The 17,886-nt window shown below is 42.2% G+C and overlaps 1 protein-coding gene across 3 annotated transcripts in view; it reads right to left on the reverse strand.

Moving 5' to 3' along the window:
* The window catches only part of LOC110530405 (vacuolar protein sorting-associated protein 4B), a 37,703-nt gene that overhangs the window by 8,365 nt on the left and 11,452 nt on the right, over nt 1-17,886 (reverse strand). For all 3 annotated transcript variants that reach the window (XM_021613429.3, XM_090182406.1, XM_021613430.3), the window contains 6 exons: nt 3,967-4,078; nt 3,627-3,777; nt 3,396-3,454; nt 3,039-3,158; nt 2,622-2,778; nt 2,199-2,347 (listed from right to left, as the gene is read on the reverse strand). In XM_021613429.3, the coding sequence (XP_021469104.1) occupies nt 2,199-2,347; nt 2,622-2,778; nt 3,039-3,158; nt 3,396-3,454; nt 3,627-3,777; nt 3,967-4,078 (748 nt within the window). The remainder of the gene's footprint in view (nt 1-2,198; nt 2,348-2,621; nt 2,779-3,038; nt 3,159-3,395; nt 3,455-3,626; nt 3,778-3,966; nt 4,079-17,886) is intronic.

Below are 17,886 nucleotides of genomic sequence, written 5' to 3' on the forward strand. Positions count from 1 at the left end.
TCCCAGGGACACGATCCTACCAGACTAGCTCAACTATGCTCGTGTCGAGGCAAATAACACTGAAACATGCATGAGTACACCAGCTGTTCCGGAAGACTGTGATCATGCTCTCCACAGCCGATGCGAGTAAGACCTTTAAACAGGTCAACATTCACAAGGCCGCAGGGCCAGATGGATTACCAGGACGTGTACTGCGAGCACGCGCTGACCAACTGGCAAGTGTCTACACTGACATTTTCAACATCTCCCTGTCCGAGTCTGTAATACCAACATGTTTTAAGCAGACCACCATAGTCCCTGTGGCCAAGAAACCTAAGGTAACCTACCTAAATGACTACTGACCAGTAGCACTCACGTCTGTAGCCATGAAGTGCTTTGAAAAGCTGGTCATGGCTCACATCAACACCATTATCCCAGAAACCCTAGACCCACTCCAATTTGCATACCGCCCCAACAGATCATGCAATTTATATTGCACTCCATACTGACCTTTCCCACCTGGACAAAAGGAACACCTGTGAGAATGCTATTCATTGACTACAGCTCAGCGTTCAACACCATAGTGACCTCAAATCTCATCAATAAGCTAAGGACCCTGGGACTAAACACTTCCCTCTACAACTGGATCCTGGACTTCCTGACAGGCCACCTCCTGGTGGTAAGGGTAACAACACATCCACCACACTGATCCTCAACACAGGGGCCCCTCAGGGGTGCATGCTTAGTCCCCTCCTGTATTCCCTGTTCACGCATGACAGTACGGCCAGGCACAACTCCAACACCGTCAATAAGTTTGCCAACAGTGGTAGGCCTGATCACCTACAAGACAGCCTATAGGGGGTAGGTCAGAGACCTGGCCGTGTGGTGCCAGGACAACAACCTCTCCATCAATGTGATCAAGACAAAAGGAGATGATTGTGGACTACAGGAAAAAGAGGACCGAGCACACCCCCACTCTCATTGACGGGGCTGCAGTGGAGCAGGTTGAGAGCTTCAAGTTCCTTGGTGTCCACATCACCAACAAACTAACATGGTCCAAGCACACCAAGACAGTTGTGAAGAGGGCACATCAGAACCTATTCCCCCTCAGGAGACTGAAAAGATTTTGCATGGGTCCTCAGATCCTCATAAGGTTCTACAGCTGCACCATCAAGCTTCCTGCCATCCAGGACCTCTATACCAGGTGGTGTCAGAGGAAGGCCCTAAAAATTGTCAAAAACTCCAGTCACCCTAGTCACACTGTTCCCTGCTACCGCACGGCAAGTGGTACCGGAGAGCCAAGTCTAGGTCCAAGAGGCTTCTTAACAGCTTCTACCCCCAAGCCATAAGACTCCTGAACATCTAATCAAATGATTACCCAGACTATTTGCATTGCCCCCTCTCCCCTCATTTACACCGCTGCTACTCTGTTGTTATCATCTATGCATAGTCACTTTAATCATGTACATATTACCTCGACTAACCGGTACCCCCACACATTGGCTCTGTACTTGTACCCCCCTGTATATAGTCTCGCAATTGTTATTTTACTTGTTACTTTTATTTCTTATTCTTTTTTTAACTGCATTGTTGGTGAGGGGCTCGTAAGTAAGCATTTCACTAACGTCTACTCCTGTTGTATTCGGCGCATGTGACTAATAAAATTTGATTTGGGGTGAAGGCTCACCTTCCAATAGGACAACAACCATAAGCACACAATCAAGACAAAGCAGGAGTGGCTTCAGGACAAATCTCTGAATGTCCTCAAGTAGCCCAGCCAGAGCCCAGACTTGAACTCGAACATCTCTGGAGAGACCTGAAAATAGCTGTGCAGCAATGCTATCCATCCAACCTGACAGAGGTTGAGAGGATCTGCAGAGAAGAATGGGAGAAACTCCCCAAATACAGGTGTGCCAAGCTTATAGCGTCATACCAAAGAAGACTTGATGCTGTAATTGCTGCCAAAGGTGCATAAACAAAGTACTGAGTTAAAGGGTCTGAATACTTATGTAAATGTGACAATTCCTTTTTAAAATAAAAACATGTTTTTGCTTTAACATTATGGAGCATTGTGTGTAGATTGAGGGGAAAAAACATTTAATCAATTTTAGAATAAGGGTGTAACATAACAAAATGTGGAAAAAGTCAAGGGGTCTGAATACTTTCTGAAGGCACTGTGTATGTATGTATGTAAGTAAATTGTTCTCTGTCGCTCTCACCCTGCATCTGAACCAGAAACTCTGTCTTGATGCGGCGAGCTGCCTCACTCTCGTTCTCACTCCTGGAGCCGCACAGTGAGTCTATCTCATCTATGAAGATGATGGAGGGTTTGTGCTCCCGTGCAAGACTGAACAAGTTCTTTACTAACCTGGAGAGGAGAAAGGAGGCTCAAAGAAACATAAAGCTGATCATATTATTTTCCCCAATAGACACATGGAGCTGGTGTCCCGCACACAGATTAAACTTAAATCCAGGACTAAAAATGTTTTTCCCCAACAGAGAATAGAATCTCTATCGAGTTTGCTTTTTAGTCTAGGACTAGGCTTAATCTAGGCCTAATTTACAACCATTAAAACAGCATCATTGGATTTATATCTACAAATAATCACTAATGTTTCCCTGGATTAAGGGTAAAATCTCACTTTTCACTCTCTCCCAGCCACTTGGACACCAGGTCAGAGGAGGAGATAGAGAAAAAGGTGGAGTTGTTGGCCTCTGTGGCCACAGCTTTAGCCAGATAGGACTTTCCTGTACCAGGAGGACCAAAGAGCAGGATCCCCCTCCATGGCGTTCTTTTACCTGACAGACAGACACATGTCTTTGGGAGTGGTCGTGAATAACAGTGGGGAAGAAATAGGCTAAGCTTCTCATTTTCAAATGAATGAACAGTAATAATCAATTGATTCTATACAATGTTGTTGGATAGACTCATTTTCAGTAGGTTCCAAAGGCCCAACAAATTAGCCAATAGTGGAAGTTTCAGCATGTTTCTCATACATTCTGATATTACATCATCATTAATTCTCTGGAGATCTGAGGCAGTAAGAATGCATTATTACCTGTGAAAAGATGTGGGAATTTAATTGGCAAAATAACAGCTTCTTTCAGTGCCTCTTTGGCTCCCTCTAAACCGGCAACATCATTCCACTTGATGTTTGGCTTTTCCATAACGATGGCGCCTAAAAAAAACAAAATCCAGTATGAAGGGAACATACAAATAATTTTACAGTAAAGGAAAATATTCAGACACATTCATGTGAAAACCTAATAATAAACTGATTTATTAGACACCTCAACCGGGTGAGGTAAAAGTAAGGTGAAACTGAGCCAAATAACCTCCTATAAAATTGGGACAGAGCGTTGTAATGCAATTCAAAAGTAAAACTTTCACACAGTATGTCAGTGATACAACTAACCTGAAAGTTGGTTTTGGAACTTCTTTTTCTCTGGGTCGTCTCCTTCATCGCTCTCATTTCTGCACAATAATAATCCATCTCAATTATGCTGAAGAGCACACGTGTACACAATATGTTTTTGATCCAACTAATTGACTCATCACATTCCAATAACCCTCCCACCCACACACTCACAGCCAAGCCTCATTGCATGAGCAAAGACTGCGCGCGCACACACACACACACACACACCCTTTGTCGTCAGCTTGGGACTCCTTCACAGGCTTGGCGGGTGGAGCCTTCTCTTTCTTCTTCAGATAATCTTTGAGCTTCTCTGCTCTGTCAAGGTACTCAGCACACTTGGCCCTGATGCTCTGTTTGGCTTTGTCACCCTGGGCTTCATCTGGAAGGAGAGGAATGCAAGGATTGTATTAAATTCGGTCTCAAGTATGTGTTTTTATTTCGAAAATAATCACAATTACAGTAATCCCCCTGGACTGTGTGAAATGGAAAAATGCATTCTGCTGACAAGGATTACAACTCTAAAAGATGAAAGAGCAGCATGCAAATATCTCATTGTCTTGAAGCATACATTTTACTACGTGTAGGAAGTACTGAACAGCGTGTTGGTATAGACGCAGGGCCTCGTCGTAGTTCTGAGCTTTATCCTCCTGGGCTGCCTTGCTGGCCAGATCTATGGCTTTCTGAAAAACAGAAACGAGAAAGTTATTAAAAAGCAAATACATAAGGAAAGCAACAAATTGAAAGAGGATTAGCTGCAAGAAGTTTGATTTTGCTAATCAGAATTAATTGACTCTTCAAAGCTATAGGACTTTCACTAGGGACAGGGGGACATGTCATGAATTTAATGCAATTGTAATCTTCTTTCTATGAATTCGGTGGAAGCGTTTAATATAATACAAGTAACATAATACAGAAAACACTTAGTATTCAGAGGAATGTACTGTACATCAAAGCTGGGACCGAGAGACTGAAAAACAGCTTCTATCTCAAGGCCATCAGACATCACTAACATTGAGTGGCTGCTGCCAACATACTGACTAAAATCTCTAGCCACTTTAATAATAAAAAATTGTATGTAATAAATGTATCACTACTTATCACTACTGCATCTTGCCTATGCAGCTCAGCCATCGCGCATCCATATATTTTTATGGACATATTCTTATTCCATCCCCTTACAATGTGTGTGTATAAGGTAGTTGTTAGATTACTAGTTAGATAATACTGCATGGTGGGAACTAGAAGCACAATCATTTCACTACACTCGCATTAACATCTGCTAACCATGTGTATGTGCCCAATACAATTTGATTTAAAGGCCTGTCACATCTGCAGCTGGCTTTCACCATCCCTAAAGAGTGGTTATCAATCAGAGCCCTAATAAAAAGGGGCTTGTCAAAGGTGATAGACCAATATCATCACAAACTGCATCTTCAATGACATGAATCAGCCAGGAACTCCTCCCTTCAACCTGGTCTCAGATGCCTTTCGAATTATTCTGCATTTACACTATATGAAAAAGTATGTAGACACCTGCTCGTCGAGCATCATTAATATGGAGTTGGTCCACCCCTTTGCTGCTATAACAGCCTCCACTAGATGTTTGAACATTGCTGTGGGGACTTGCTTCCATTCAGCCACAAGCATTAGTGAGGTCAAGCACTAATGTTGGGCGATTAGGCCTGGCTCACAGTCGGCGCTCCAATTCATCCCAAAAGGTGTTCGATGGGGTTGAGGGCAGGGCTCTGTACAGCACAGAATCATCTAGAATATCATTGTATGCTGTAGCGTTAAGATAATTCCAGTGAAGGGTTAAGGTGCCAAGCCTGAACCATGAAAAACAGCCACAGACCAATATTCCTCCACCAAACTTTACATTTGGCACTGCGCATTGGGGCAGGTAGTGTTCTCCTGGCATCCGCCAAACCCAGATTAATCCGTCGGACTGCCAGATGGTGAAGCTTGATTCATCACTCAAGAGAACGCGTTTCCACTGCTGTCAATGGCGACAAGCTTTACACCACTCCAGCCGACACTTGGCATTGCAAATGGTGATCTGTGTTTTCATGGCTGCTCAGCCATGGAAACCCATTTCATGAAGCCCCCGACGAATAATTAATTTTGCTGAAGTTGCTTCCAGAGGCAGTTTGGAACTTGGTAGAGTGTTGCAACTGAGGACAGATTATTTTTTACGCGCTACGTGTTTCAGCACTCGGCAGTTCCGTTCTGTAAACTTGTGTGGCCTACCACTTCACAGGTGAGCTGTTGTTGCTCCTAGAAGTTTCTACTTCACAATAACAGCACTTAGAGTTGACTTGGACAGCTCTAGTAGGGCAGAAATTTGATGAACTGACTTGGAAAGGTGGCATCCTATAACAGTGCCATGTTGAAAGTCACTGAGCTCTTCAGTAAGGTCATTCTACTGCCAATTTTTGACCTATGGAGATTGCATGGCTGTGTGCTACATTTAACACACCCATCAGCAACGGGTGTGGCTGAAATAGCTGAATGCACTCATTTGAAGAGCTGTCCACATACTTGTGTGTGTGTATGAATACGTATATACATACACCACCGGTTAAAAGTTTTAGAACACCTTGTCATTAAAGGGGTTTTATTTATTTTAACAATTTTTCTTCATTGTAGAATAATAGTGAAAACATAAAAACTATGAAACAACACATATGGAATCATGTAGTAATCCCCACCCCCCCTAAAAAAAATAGTTTTTATATTTGAGATTCTACAAATAGCCACCCCTTGCCTTGATGAGCTTTAAAACACTCGGCCTTCTCTCAACCATTTTCACCTGGAATGCTTTTCCAATAGTCTTGAAGGAGTTCTCAAATGCTGTGCAATGATTGGCTGCTTTTCATTCACTCTGCGGTCCAACTAATCCCAAACCATCTCAATTTGGTTGAGGTCGAGGGGGGATTGTGGAGGCCAGGTCACCTGATGCAGCACTCAATCACTCTCCTTCTTGGTAAAATAGCCCTTACACAGCCTGGAGGTGTGTTGGGTCATTGTCCTGTTGATAAACAAATGATAGTGGGACTAAGCCCAAACCAGATGGGATGTCGTATCACTGCAGAATGCCCTGGTAGCCATGCTGGTTAAGTGTACCTTGAATTCTAAATAAAAATCACTGACAGTATCACCAGCAAAGAGCCCTTACACCTCCATGCTACACGGTGGGAAATACACATGCAGAGATCATCTGTTCACCTGAACCGCATCTCACAAAGACACGCCGGTTGGAAACAAAAATCTCCAATTTGGACTCATGAAAGCAAAGGGCAGATTTCCACCAGTCTAATGTCCATTGCTCGTGTTTCTTGGCCCAAGCAAGTCTTCTTAATAGTGTGCTTTAGTAGAGGTTTCTTTGCAGCAATTCGACCATGAAGGCCTGATTCACGCAGTCTCCTCTGAACAGTTGATGATGAGATGTGTTGGTTACTTGAACTCTGTGAAACATTTATTTGGGCTGTAATTTCTGAGGCTGATGACTCTAATGAACTTATCCTCTGCAGCAGAGGTTACTCTAGGTCGTCTTCCTTTCCTGTGGCGGTCCCCATGAGAACCAGTTTTTTCATAGCGCTTGATGGTTTTTGCGACTGCACTTGAAGAAAGTTCATGAAATTTTCCGGATTGACTGACCTTTAAGTAACGATGGACTGTAAATTTCTCTTTGCTTATTTGAGCTGTCCTTTACCAAATAGGGCCATCTTCTGTATACCCCCCCCCCCCACCCCCACCTTGTCACAGCACAACAGGTTGGCTCAAAACGCATTAAGGGAAGAAATTCCACAACTTAAGGCACACCTGTTAATTGAAATGCATTCCAGGTGACTACCTCATGAAGCTGGTTGAGAGAATGCCAAGAGTGTGCAAAGCTGTTAAGACAAAAGGGTGGCTATTTGAAGAATCGCAACTATATTTAGAAATTGTTTAACAATTTTTGGGTTACTACATGATTCCATGTATTATTTCAAAGTTTTGATGTCTTCACTATTGAACAATAATGTAAAAAATAATAATTGTAAAATAAAGAAAAACCCTTGAATGAGTAGGTGTTCTAAAACTTTTGACCGGTAGTGTAAATCTGAGACACTCCATTTAGTATGATATGTTATTAATTACAATTCATATTAAATGTAAAAAAATTAACAAAAAAATTTTTTTAAGTAAAAAGTACAAATCTAAAACGCCCATTATGTTACAAATTCTAAGTAGCTAGGGGTTAGGGTTACATTTGGGAGTTAGGTAAAAGGGTTTTAAGGTTAGGGTTAGCTAACATGCCAAGTAGTTGCAAGGTTGCTAAAAAGTAGTAAGTAGCTGAAAAGTTGCAAATTAGCTAAAATTGGCCGTGATGAGATTCAAATTCACAACCTTTGGGTTGCTAGACATTCGAGGTATGTAACCATACAAAACCTAACATGTCATACTAATTTGAGTGTTATTTATTTTATTTTTTAAATTTTAAACCTTTATTAAACTAGGCAAGTCAGTTAAAAACAGATTCTGATTTACAATGATGGCCTACCCAGGTCAAACCCGGATAACGCTGTGCCAATTGTGCGTTGCCCTATGGGATTCCCAATCACGGCCGGATGTGAAGAAGCCTGGATTTAAATAGGTACTGCAGTGACGCCTCTTGTACAGATGCAATGTCTTGACTGCTGCGCCAGTACTTTACTATGTTATTTCTAGTCTATGAGACCAGGCTGCTCATTCAGATAAAGGCCTGCTAAAATTAAAGCACATTATTTTATAAAATGCTGAGGGTATGAAAAATATTGTTCCAAAGCTAAGATGTTTAAATTAGTGTTTTGAGTGGCCCAAATAAAATGTTAAGGATGTTTTGTTTTTTTGGACTTCCATTTTTCATGTACTCTGAAAACAGTATATGGGGCCAGGAGAGACTAATGCACCGCTTTGTTTTGTTTCAAATGCTACTGCAAAGCTTAACAAAATTACGTGAACAAATCAACTGAAAGACTTGGTTTGAAGCAGAATTTGACCGGCAGAATTTTTTGTTAACCGACATTTGAGAAATTTACCAGACCCATACGCATTGGGTGCGTAACCCGGATTAGGGCATCCAGCCACGGTGCTCAGCAATGACAGAAATCATATTTAGATCATGGTCAGAAATCACATTTAGATAATGGTTACACATCTTACCTAATTTTGATGCTGACTGACACATTTACTTTTCACTCTGGAAACAAGACTAGTAACAAACAGTAAAATCACCAGCCTATGTCAACCTAATAATGCCCTTAGTAGAAAAGTATACAGTGCCTTGCGAAAGTATTCGGCCCCCTTGAACTTTGCGACCTTTTGCCACATTTCAGGCTTCAAACATAAAGATATAAAACTGTATTTTTTTGTGAAGAATCAACAACAAGTGGGACACAATCATGAAGTGGAACGACATTTATTGGATATTTCTAACTTTTTTAACAAATCAAAAACTGAAAAATTGGGCGTGCAAAATTATTCAGCCCCTTTACTTTCAGTGCAGCAAACTCTCTCCAGAAGTTCAGTGAGGATCTCTGAATGATCCAATGTTGACCTAAATGACTAATGATGATAAATACAATCCACCTGTGTGTAATCAAGTCTCCGTATAAATGCACCTGCACTGTGATAGTCTCAGAGGTCCGTTAAAAGCGCAGAGAGCATCATGAAGAACAAGAAACACACCAGGCAGGTCCGAGATACTGTTGTGAAGAAGTTTAAAGCCGGACTTGGATACAAAAAGATTTCCCAAGCTTTAAACATCCCAAGGAGCACAGTGCAAGCGATAATATTGAAATGGAAGGAGTATCAGACCACTGCAAATCTACCAAGACCTGGCCGTCCCTCTAAACTTTCAGCTCATACAAGGAGAAGACTGATCAGAGATGCAGCCAAGAGGCCCATGATCACTCTGGATGAACTGCAGAGATCTACAGCTGAGGTGGGAGACTCTGTCCATAGGACAACAATCAGTCGTATATTGCACAAATCTGGCCTTTATGGAAGAGTGGCAAGAAGAAAGCCATTTCTTAAAGATATCCATAAAAAGTGTCGTTTAAAGTTTGCCACAAGCCACCTGGGAGACACACCAAACATGTGGAAGAAGGTGCTCTGGTCAGATGAAACCAAAATTGAACTTTTTGTCAACAATGCAAAACGTTATGTTTGGCGTAAAAATAACACAGCTGAACACACCATCCCCACTGTCAAACATGGTGGTGGCAGCATCATGGTTTGGGCCTGCTTTTCTTCAGCAGGGACAGGGAAGATGGTTAAAATTGATGGGAAGATGGATGGAGCCAAATACAGGACCATTCTGGAAGAAAACCTGATGGAGTCTGCAAAAGACCTGAGACTGGGATGGAGATTTGTCTTCCAACAAGACAATGATCCAAAACATAAAGCAAAATCTACAATGGAATGGTTCAAAAATAAACATATCCAGGTGTTAGAATGGCCAAGTCAAAGTCCAGACCTGAATCCAATCGAGAATCTGTGGAAAGAACTGAAAACTGCTGTTCACAAATGCTCTCCATCCAACCTCACTGAGCTCGAGCTGTTTTGCAAGGAGGAATGGGAAAAAAAATTCAGTCTCTCGATGTGCAAAACTGATAGACATACCCCAAGCGACTTACAGCTGTAATCGCAGCAAAAGGTGGCGCTACAAAGTATTAACTTAAGGGGGCTGAATAATTTTGCATGCCCAATTTTTCAGTTTTTGATTTGTTAGAAAAGTTTGAAATATCCAATAAATGTCGTTCCACTTAATGATTGTGTCCCACTTGTTGTTGATTCTTCACAAAAAAATACAGTTTTATATCTTTATGTTTGAAGCCTGAAATGTGGCAAAAGGTCGCAAAGTTCAAAGGGGCCGAATACTTTCGCAAGGCACTGTACCTATTCTATTGGTGAAAACAAATGTTATTTGTCACATGCGCCGAATACAACAGGTGTAGACCTTACAGTGAAATGCTTACTTACAAGCCCTTAACACTTATTTTTCTTAACTGCATTGTTGGTTAAGTAACAAATCAGCAGTAAAATAACTGTCGCGAGACTATATACAGGGGTACCGGTACAGAGTCAATGTTCGGGGGCACTGGTTAGTTGAGGTAATTAAGGCAATATGTACATGTAGGTAGAGTTAAAGTGACTATGCATAGATAATAACAGAGAGTAGCAGCATCGTAAAATAGGGGGTGGGCAATGCAAATAGTTTGGGTAGCCATTTGATTAGATGCTCAGGAGTCTTATGGCTTGGGGGTAGAAGCTTATTAACAGCCTCTTGGACCTAGACTTGGTGCCCCGGTACCGCTTGCCGTGCAGTAGCAGAGAGAACAGTCTATGACTAGGATGGCTGATCATTTTTTGGGCCTTCCTCTGACACCGCCTGGTATAGAGGTCCTGGATGGCAGGAAGCTTGGCCCCAGTGATGTACTGGGCAGTGTGCACTACCCTCTGTAGTGCCTTGCGGTCGGAGGCCGAGCAGTTGCTACACCAGCCAGTGATGCAACCAGTCAGGATGTTCTCGATGGTGCAGCTATAGAACCTTTTGAGAATCTGAGGACCCATGCCAAATCTTTTCAGTCTCCTGAGGGGGAATAGGTTCTGACGTGCCCTCTTCACAACTGTCTTGGTGTGCTTGGACCATGTTAGTTTGTTGGTGATGTGGACACCAAGGACCTTGAAGCTCTCAACATGCTTCACTACAGCCCCGTCGATGAGAATGGGGGCATGCTCGGTCCTCTTTTTTCTGTAGTCCACAATCATCTCCTTTGTCTTGATCACATTGAGGGAGAGGTTGTTGTCCTGGCACCACATGGCCAGGTCTCTGACCTCCCCCCTATAGGATTTCTCGGCGTTGTCGGTGATCAGGCCTACCACTGTTGTGTCATCGGCAAACTTAATGACGGTGTTGGAGTCGTGCCTGGCTGTGCTGTCATGAGTGAACAGGGAGTACAGGAGGGGACTGAGCATGCACCCGAGGGGCCCGTGTTGAGGATCAGCGTGGCGGATGTGTTGTTACCTACCCCTATCACCTGGGAGCAGCCCGCCAGGAAGTCCAGGGTCCAGTTGCAGAGGGAGGTGTTTAGTCCCAGGGTCCTTAGTTTATTCATGAGCTTTGAGGGCACTATGATGTTGAACGCGGAGCTGTAGTCAATGAATAGCATTCTCACAGGTGTTCCTTTTGTCCAGGTGGAAAAGGGCAGTGTGGAGTGCAATAGAAATTGCATCAACTTTGGATCTGTTGGGGCGGTATGCACATTGGAGTGGGTCTAGAGTTTCTGGGATAATGTTGTTGACGTGAGCCATGACCAGCCTTTCAAAGCACTTCATGGCTACAGACGTGAGTGCAATGGGTCGGTAGTCATTTAGACAGGTTACCTTGGTGTTCTTGGGCACAGGGACAATGGTGGGCTACTTGAAACATGTTGGTATTACAGACTCGGTCAGGGACAGGTTGAAAATGTCAGTGAAGACACTTGCCAGTTGGTTTGCGCATGCTTGGAGTACACGTCCTGATAATCCATCTGACCCTGCGGCCTTGTGAACCCTTCCATGTTTAAAGGTCTTACTTCCATCGGCTATGGAGAGCGTGATCACACATAGCGTGTTGTTCTTCTGTGAGAAAGAAATAGCCTGATCTTGAGACCAGTGCTTCATTTGCAATGGTGCCCTGAGGACAAAAATTCTATCTACATAACCAAAATATAAAACTATAAGAGAGCTATAAATACATTATAACCTGATGTAATAGTCAATTGAAACATTTGCACACTTCAGCAAACTAATTTAACAGCGTTTTAAACTGCCCTATAGGCACCAGGGAAGACATGGGTAATTTGTTTTATTACAGGTTAGAGGTTGACCGATTAATTAGGGTCGAATTTTTGGACACCGATTTGGACGTTTTTTTTACACCTTTATTTATTAATTAGGCAAGTCAGTTAAGAACACATTCTTATTTTCAATGTGGGCCTAGGAACGGTGGGTTAACTGCCTTGTTCATGGGCAGAACAACAGTTTTTACTTCGTCAGCTCCGGGATTCAATCTTGCAGTTAACTAGTCCAACGCGCTAACCACCTGCCTCTCATTGCACTCCAAGAGGAGCCTGCCTGTTACGCGAATGCAGTAGAAGCCAAGGTAAGTTGCTAGCTAGCATTAAACTTATCTTATAAAAAACAATGAATCAATCACAATCACGAGTTAAACTAGTAATATCAACCATGTGTAGTTATCTAGCGTGTCTTGCGTTGCATATCATCGATGCAATGCAGAGGGATGATTTAACAAAAGCACATTGGCGAAAAAAAGCGCAATCACACACGACTGCACCTAACCATAAACACCAATGCCTTTCTTAAAATCAATACACAGAAGTATATATTTTTAAACCTGCATATTTAGCTAAAAGAAATCTAGGTTAGCAGGCAATATTAACCAGGTGAAATTGTGTCACTTCTCTTGCGTTCATTGCAAGCAGAGTCAGGGTATATGCAACAGTTTGGGCCGCCTGGCTCATTGCGAACTAATTTGCCAGAATTTTTTTAAATTAAGACATAACATTGAAGGTTGTACTGTTACACTTACTGTTACACTTGCAATACTAAAGTGCCTATAAGAACATTCAATAGTCAAAGGTATATGAAATACAAATGGTAGAGAGAGAAATAGTCCTATAAATACTATATTAACTACAACCTAAAACCTCTTACCTTGGAATATTGAAGTCTCATGTTAAAATGAACCACCAACTTTCATATGTTCTCATGTTCTAAGCAAGGAACTTAACCTTTTTGGGATAGGGGGCAGCATTTTCACTTTTGGATGAATAACGTGCCCAGAGTGAACTGCCTCCTACTCTGTCCCAGAAGCTAATATATGCATATTATTATTAGTATTAGATAGAAAACACTCTGAAGTTTCTAAAACTGTTTGAATGATGTCTGTGAGTATAACAGAACTCATATGGCAGGCGAAAACCTGAGACAAAATCTAACCAGGAAGTGGGAAATCTGAGGTTTGTAGCTTGGTCTACCGAATACAGTGTCTATGGAGTCAAGTTGCACTTCCTACAGCTTCCACTAGATGTCAACCGTCTTTAGAAACTTGTTTCAGGCTTCTGCTATAAAGGAGGGGGGAATGGGAGCTGAATGAGTCATGGGTCTGGCAGAGTGTCTCAGGCTCGTGATGCGCGCTCCCGACAGAGTTAGCTCTTGTTCCAGTGCTTTTCTTCAGACAATGAAATTCTCCGGTTGGAACCTTATTGATGATTTATGTTAAAAACATCCTAAAGATTGATTCAATACATCGTTTGACTTGTTTCTACGACCTGTACTGGAACTTTTTGAGTTTTTGTCTGGATGAAGTACTCGCGCCTCATGAAGACGGATTGCTGGGCTGAACACGCTAACAACAAGTGGCTTTTTGGACATAAATGATGGACTTCATGGAACAAATCAGTCATTTATTGTCGAACTGGGATTCCTGGGAGTGCCTTCTGATGAAGATCAAAGGTAAGTGAATATTTAGTGTTATTTCTAACTTCTGTTGACTCCAACATGGCGGATATTTCTTTGGCTGGATTGGGCCCTGTGCACCGTTCTCAGATTATGCTTTTTCCGTCAAGTTAAAAAAAAATCTGACACAGTGGTTGCATTAAGGAGAAGTATATCTTTAATTCTGTGAATAACACTTGTATCTTTTATCAATGTTTATTATGAGTATTTCTGCAAAATCACCGGATGTTTTGGAATCAAAACATTACTGCATGTAACACGCCAAAGTAAACTGAGATTTTTGGATATAAATATGCACATTATCGAACACAATACATGTGTATTGTGTAACATGATGTCCTATGAGTGTCATCTGATGAAGATCAAAGGTTAGTGATTAATTTGATCTATATTTCTGCTTTTTGTGACTCCTGTCTTTTGCTGGAAAAATGGCTGTGTGTTTTTTTGACTTGGCTATGACCTTTTTTTGACTTGGCTATGACCTTTTTTTTGACTTGGCTAGGACCTTTTTTTGACTTGGCTATGACCTTTTTTTGACTTGGCTATGACCTATCATATGTTGTGCTTTCGCTGGAAAGCCTTTTTGAAATCGGACACGATGGGTAGATTAACAAGAAGCTTTTCTTTAATTTGCTGTATTTGACTTGTTAATGTGTGAAAGTTATATATTTCTAAAAAATATTTTTTAATTTCGCGCGCTGCCTTTTCAGTGGAATGTTCGAGGGGTTCCGCTTGCGCAACGCATGCACTAGAAAGGTTAAACATTAGCTTTTTTACATGGCACATATTGCACTTTTACTTTCTTCTCCAACACTTTGTTTTTGCATTATTAAACCAAATTGAACATGTTTCATTATTTATTTGAGGCTAAATTTATTTTTTATTGATGTATTATATTATGTTAAAATAAGTGTTCATTCAGTATTGTTGTAATTGTCATTATTACAAATAAGTACATTAAAAAAAAAGTTTTTAAAATCGTCCGATTAATCGGTATCGGCCTTTTTTTGGTCCTCCAATAAATTGGTATCGGCGTTGAAAAATCATAATCGGCCGACCTCTATTACATAACTGTGGTGTGTTAAACCTAAAGCCGGATTTACTAAATGTTGTGGAAACAAGCCGGACCTGAAGAGTTAATTAACCAACCTTGCGAATCGATTTTTTGGTATCTCATATTTTTATATTTCAAAAGGGAAGTGAGGTATGTTGGAAGCTTGTGGAGCACAGCTTTGTAAACAAGGGAATAATTAAGTGATCTACAGGACTTTAGTGAGGTCCAGGCGACATTCTGATACAGGATGCAGTGATGAGTACTAAAACTGTCACCTGTAATAAAGTGAAGAGCGCTATGGCAGACAGCACCCAATGGTTTAAGAATAGTGGCTGCCGCATTCTGGTAAATGGTGTCACCAAAGTCAAGAACTGTCAGGAAAGTTGACTGCACAATCTGCTTCCTTCTGTTCATGTAGAGGCAACATCTATTTCCAAAAAAAGAAGCCCACTTTAAAACCTTAGCTTTTTTAACTAGCTTATCAGTATATATTTTTAAACATATCTTTAGCAATCCAAATACCCAGATATATTAGCGGGAACCTGCTCAATGAGAGAGCCACCCGAATGGGTGAATATGTAGCCCATCAGATCTTCCGTGAATTAGAGAACAAATTTAGTTAGACAATAGATCCCAAATGCATACAACCAGTAGGCCCAGGATACATAGAAAAAACACATAAAAAAGCAAATGAGGCTGATGCAACAGATAACGGTTATCTTAAAAATGTTAAACTATTTATTTATCCACATAAACGTACAAGGTTAGCCTACGAGTGAATGTTCGTTCCATAATGCAATTAATGGGAGAACACCACTGTAGCAGCAGCTTTCAAGCGGTCTGACAGATTTTCCACTCATAGTTTATTACAGGCAGAGCATACACAGCCTATGAAACTACAGTGGTCAATTCAATTCCGCTAAACCGGTCAATATAATTCCATCGCCTAGTATTTCTATCAATCAATTCTTCTCCCGGACAATTGGCTGGTGCCAGGTTTACTTCATCAGCTTTTTATTTATTTTCTATAAAAATAAAAAATACTTTGAGATATATATATATATATATATATATATATATAATCACTTCAATAATTTTTTGTTGGCTAAAGATAGCTCAAGTTGGCATTGACTTTTGAAACAAATCATTTCTCTTTTATAACTTTTTCTCCCCAATTTTGTGGTATCCAATTGGCAGTTTCTTGTGGCATCGCTGCAACTCCCGTACGGACTCGGGAGAGGCGAAGGAAACACGATCCTCCAAAACACGATCCAACCAAGCTGCACTGCTTCTTGACACAATGCCCGCTTAAGCCGGAAGCCAGCCACACCAATGTGTCAGAAGAAACACCGTACACCTGGTCCGCCACAGGCATCGCTAGAGCTGCCGGCCAAATCCTCCCCTAACCCGGGTGACGGCATTTCTCTTTTGCCAAGATAATCTACACAACGATGCCATGTCTCAAATTGAGGGAGGGTGAAATTAACACGCTGACTGCTAGAAAGTCCACCAGAGCTGTTGCCGGAAATTGTAATGTTAATTTCTCTAACATAAGCTGCCTCCAACGTCGTTTTAGAGAATTTGGCAGTACGCCCAAACCACTTCACAACCGCAGACCACATGAATGGCGTCATGTGAGAGAGCAGTTTGCTGATGTCAACATGGTTAACAGAATGCCCCACTGTGGTGGTGTGGTTATGGTATGGGCAAGCCTAAGTTACGGACAACAAACACAATCACATTTTATCAATGGCAATTTGAACACACAGAGATACTGTGACGCAATCCTGAGGCCCATAGTCGTGCCATTCATCCACCGCCATCACCTCATGTTTCAGCATTATAATGCACAGCCATGTCGCAAGGATCTGTACACAATTCCTGGAAGCTGAAAATGTCCCAGGTCTTCCATGGCCTACATACTTAGACATGTGAATATATTAAGGCAAGGGCTGATTTCAAGGTTTTACTGCTAACCTACAAAGCATTACATGGGCTTGCTCCTACCCATCTTTCCGATTTGGTCCTGACGTACATACCTACACATACGCTACGGTCACAAGACGCAGGCTTCCTTACTGTCCCTAGAATTTCTAAGCAAGCAGCTGGAGGCAGTGCTTTCTCCGATAGAGCTCAATTTTTATGGAATGGTCTGCCTATCTATGTGAGAGACGCAGACTCGGTCTCAACCTTTGAGTCTTTATTGAAGACTTATCTCTTCAGTAGGTCCTATGATTGAGTGTTGTCTGGCCCAGGAGTGTGAAGTTGAATGGAAAGGCACTGGAGCAACCAACTGCCCTTGCTGTCTCTACCTGGCTGGTTTCCCCCTCTCCCCCCTGGGATTCTCTGCCTCTAACCCTATTACAGGGGCTGAGTCACTTGCTTAGTCCCTAGGAGGGGTGCGTAACTTGAGTGGGTTGAGTCACTGACGTGGTCTCTGACGTGCCCCCCCCCCCCGGGTTGTGCCATGGCAGAGATCTTTGTGGGCTATACTCGGGCCTCGTCTCAGGATGGTAAGTTGGTGGTTGAAGATATCCTTCTACTGGTGTGGGGGCTGTGCTTTGGCAGAGTGGGTGGGTTTATATCCTGCCTGTTTGGACCTGTCCGGAGGTATCGTCGGACGGGGCCACAGTGTCTCCCGACCGACCCCTCCTGTCTCAGCCTCCAGTATTGCAGTAGTTTGTGTCAGGGGGCTAGGGTCAGTCTGTTATATCGGGAGTATTTCTCCTGTCTTATCCAGTCCCGTGTGAATTTAAGTATGTTCTCTCTAATTCTCTCTCGGAGGACCTGAGCCCTAGGACCATGCCTCAGGACTACCTGGCCTGATGACTCCTTGCTGTCCCCCAGTCCACCTGGCCGTGCTGCGGCTCCAGTTTCAACTGTTCTGCC

Source organism: Oncorhynchus mykiss, chromosome 8, assembly GCF_057628025.1.
Source record: "Oncorhynchus mykiss isolate SJ-2025 chromosome 8, ASM5762802v1, whole genome shotgun sequence".
In the NCBI taxonomy this organism is placed as follows: Eukaryota; Metazoa; Chordata; class Actinopteri; order Salmoniformes; family Salmonidae; genus Oncorhynchus; species Oncorhynchus mykiss.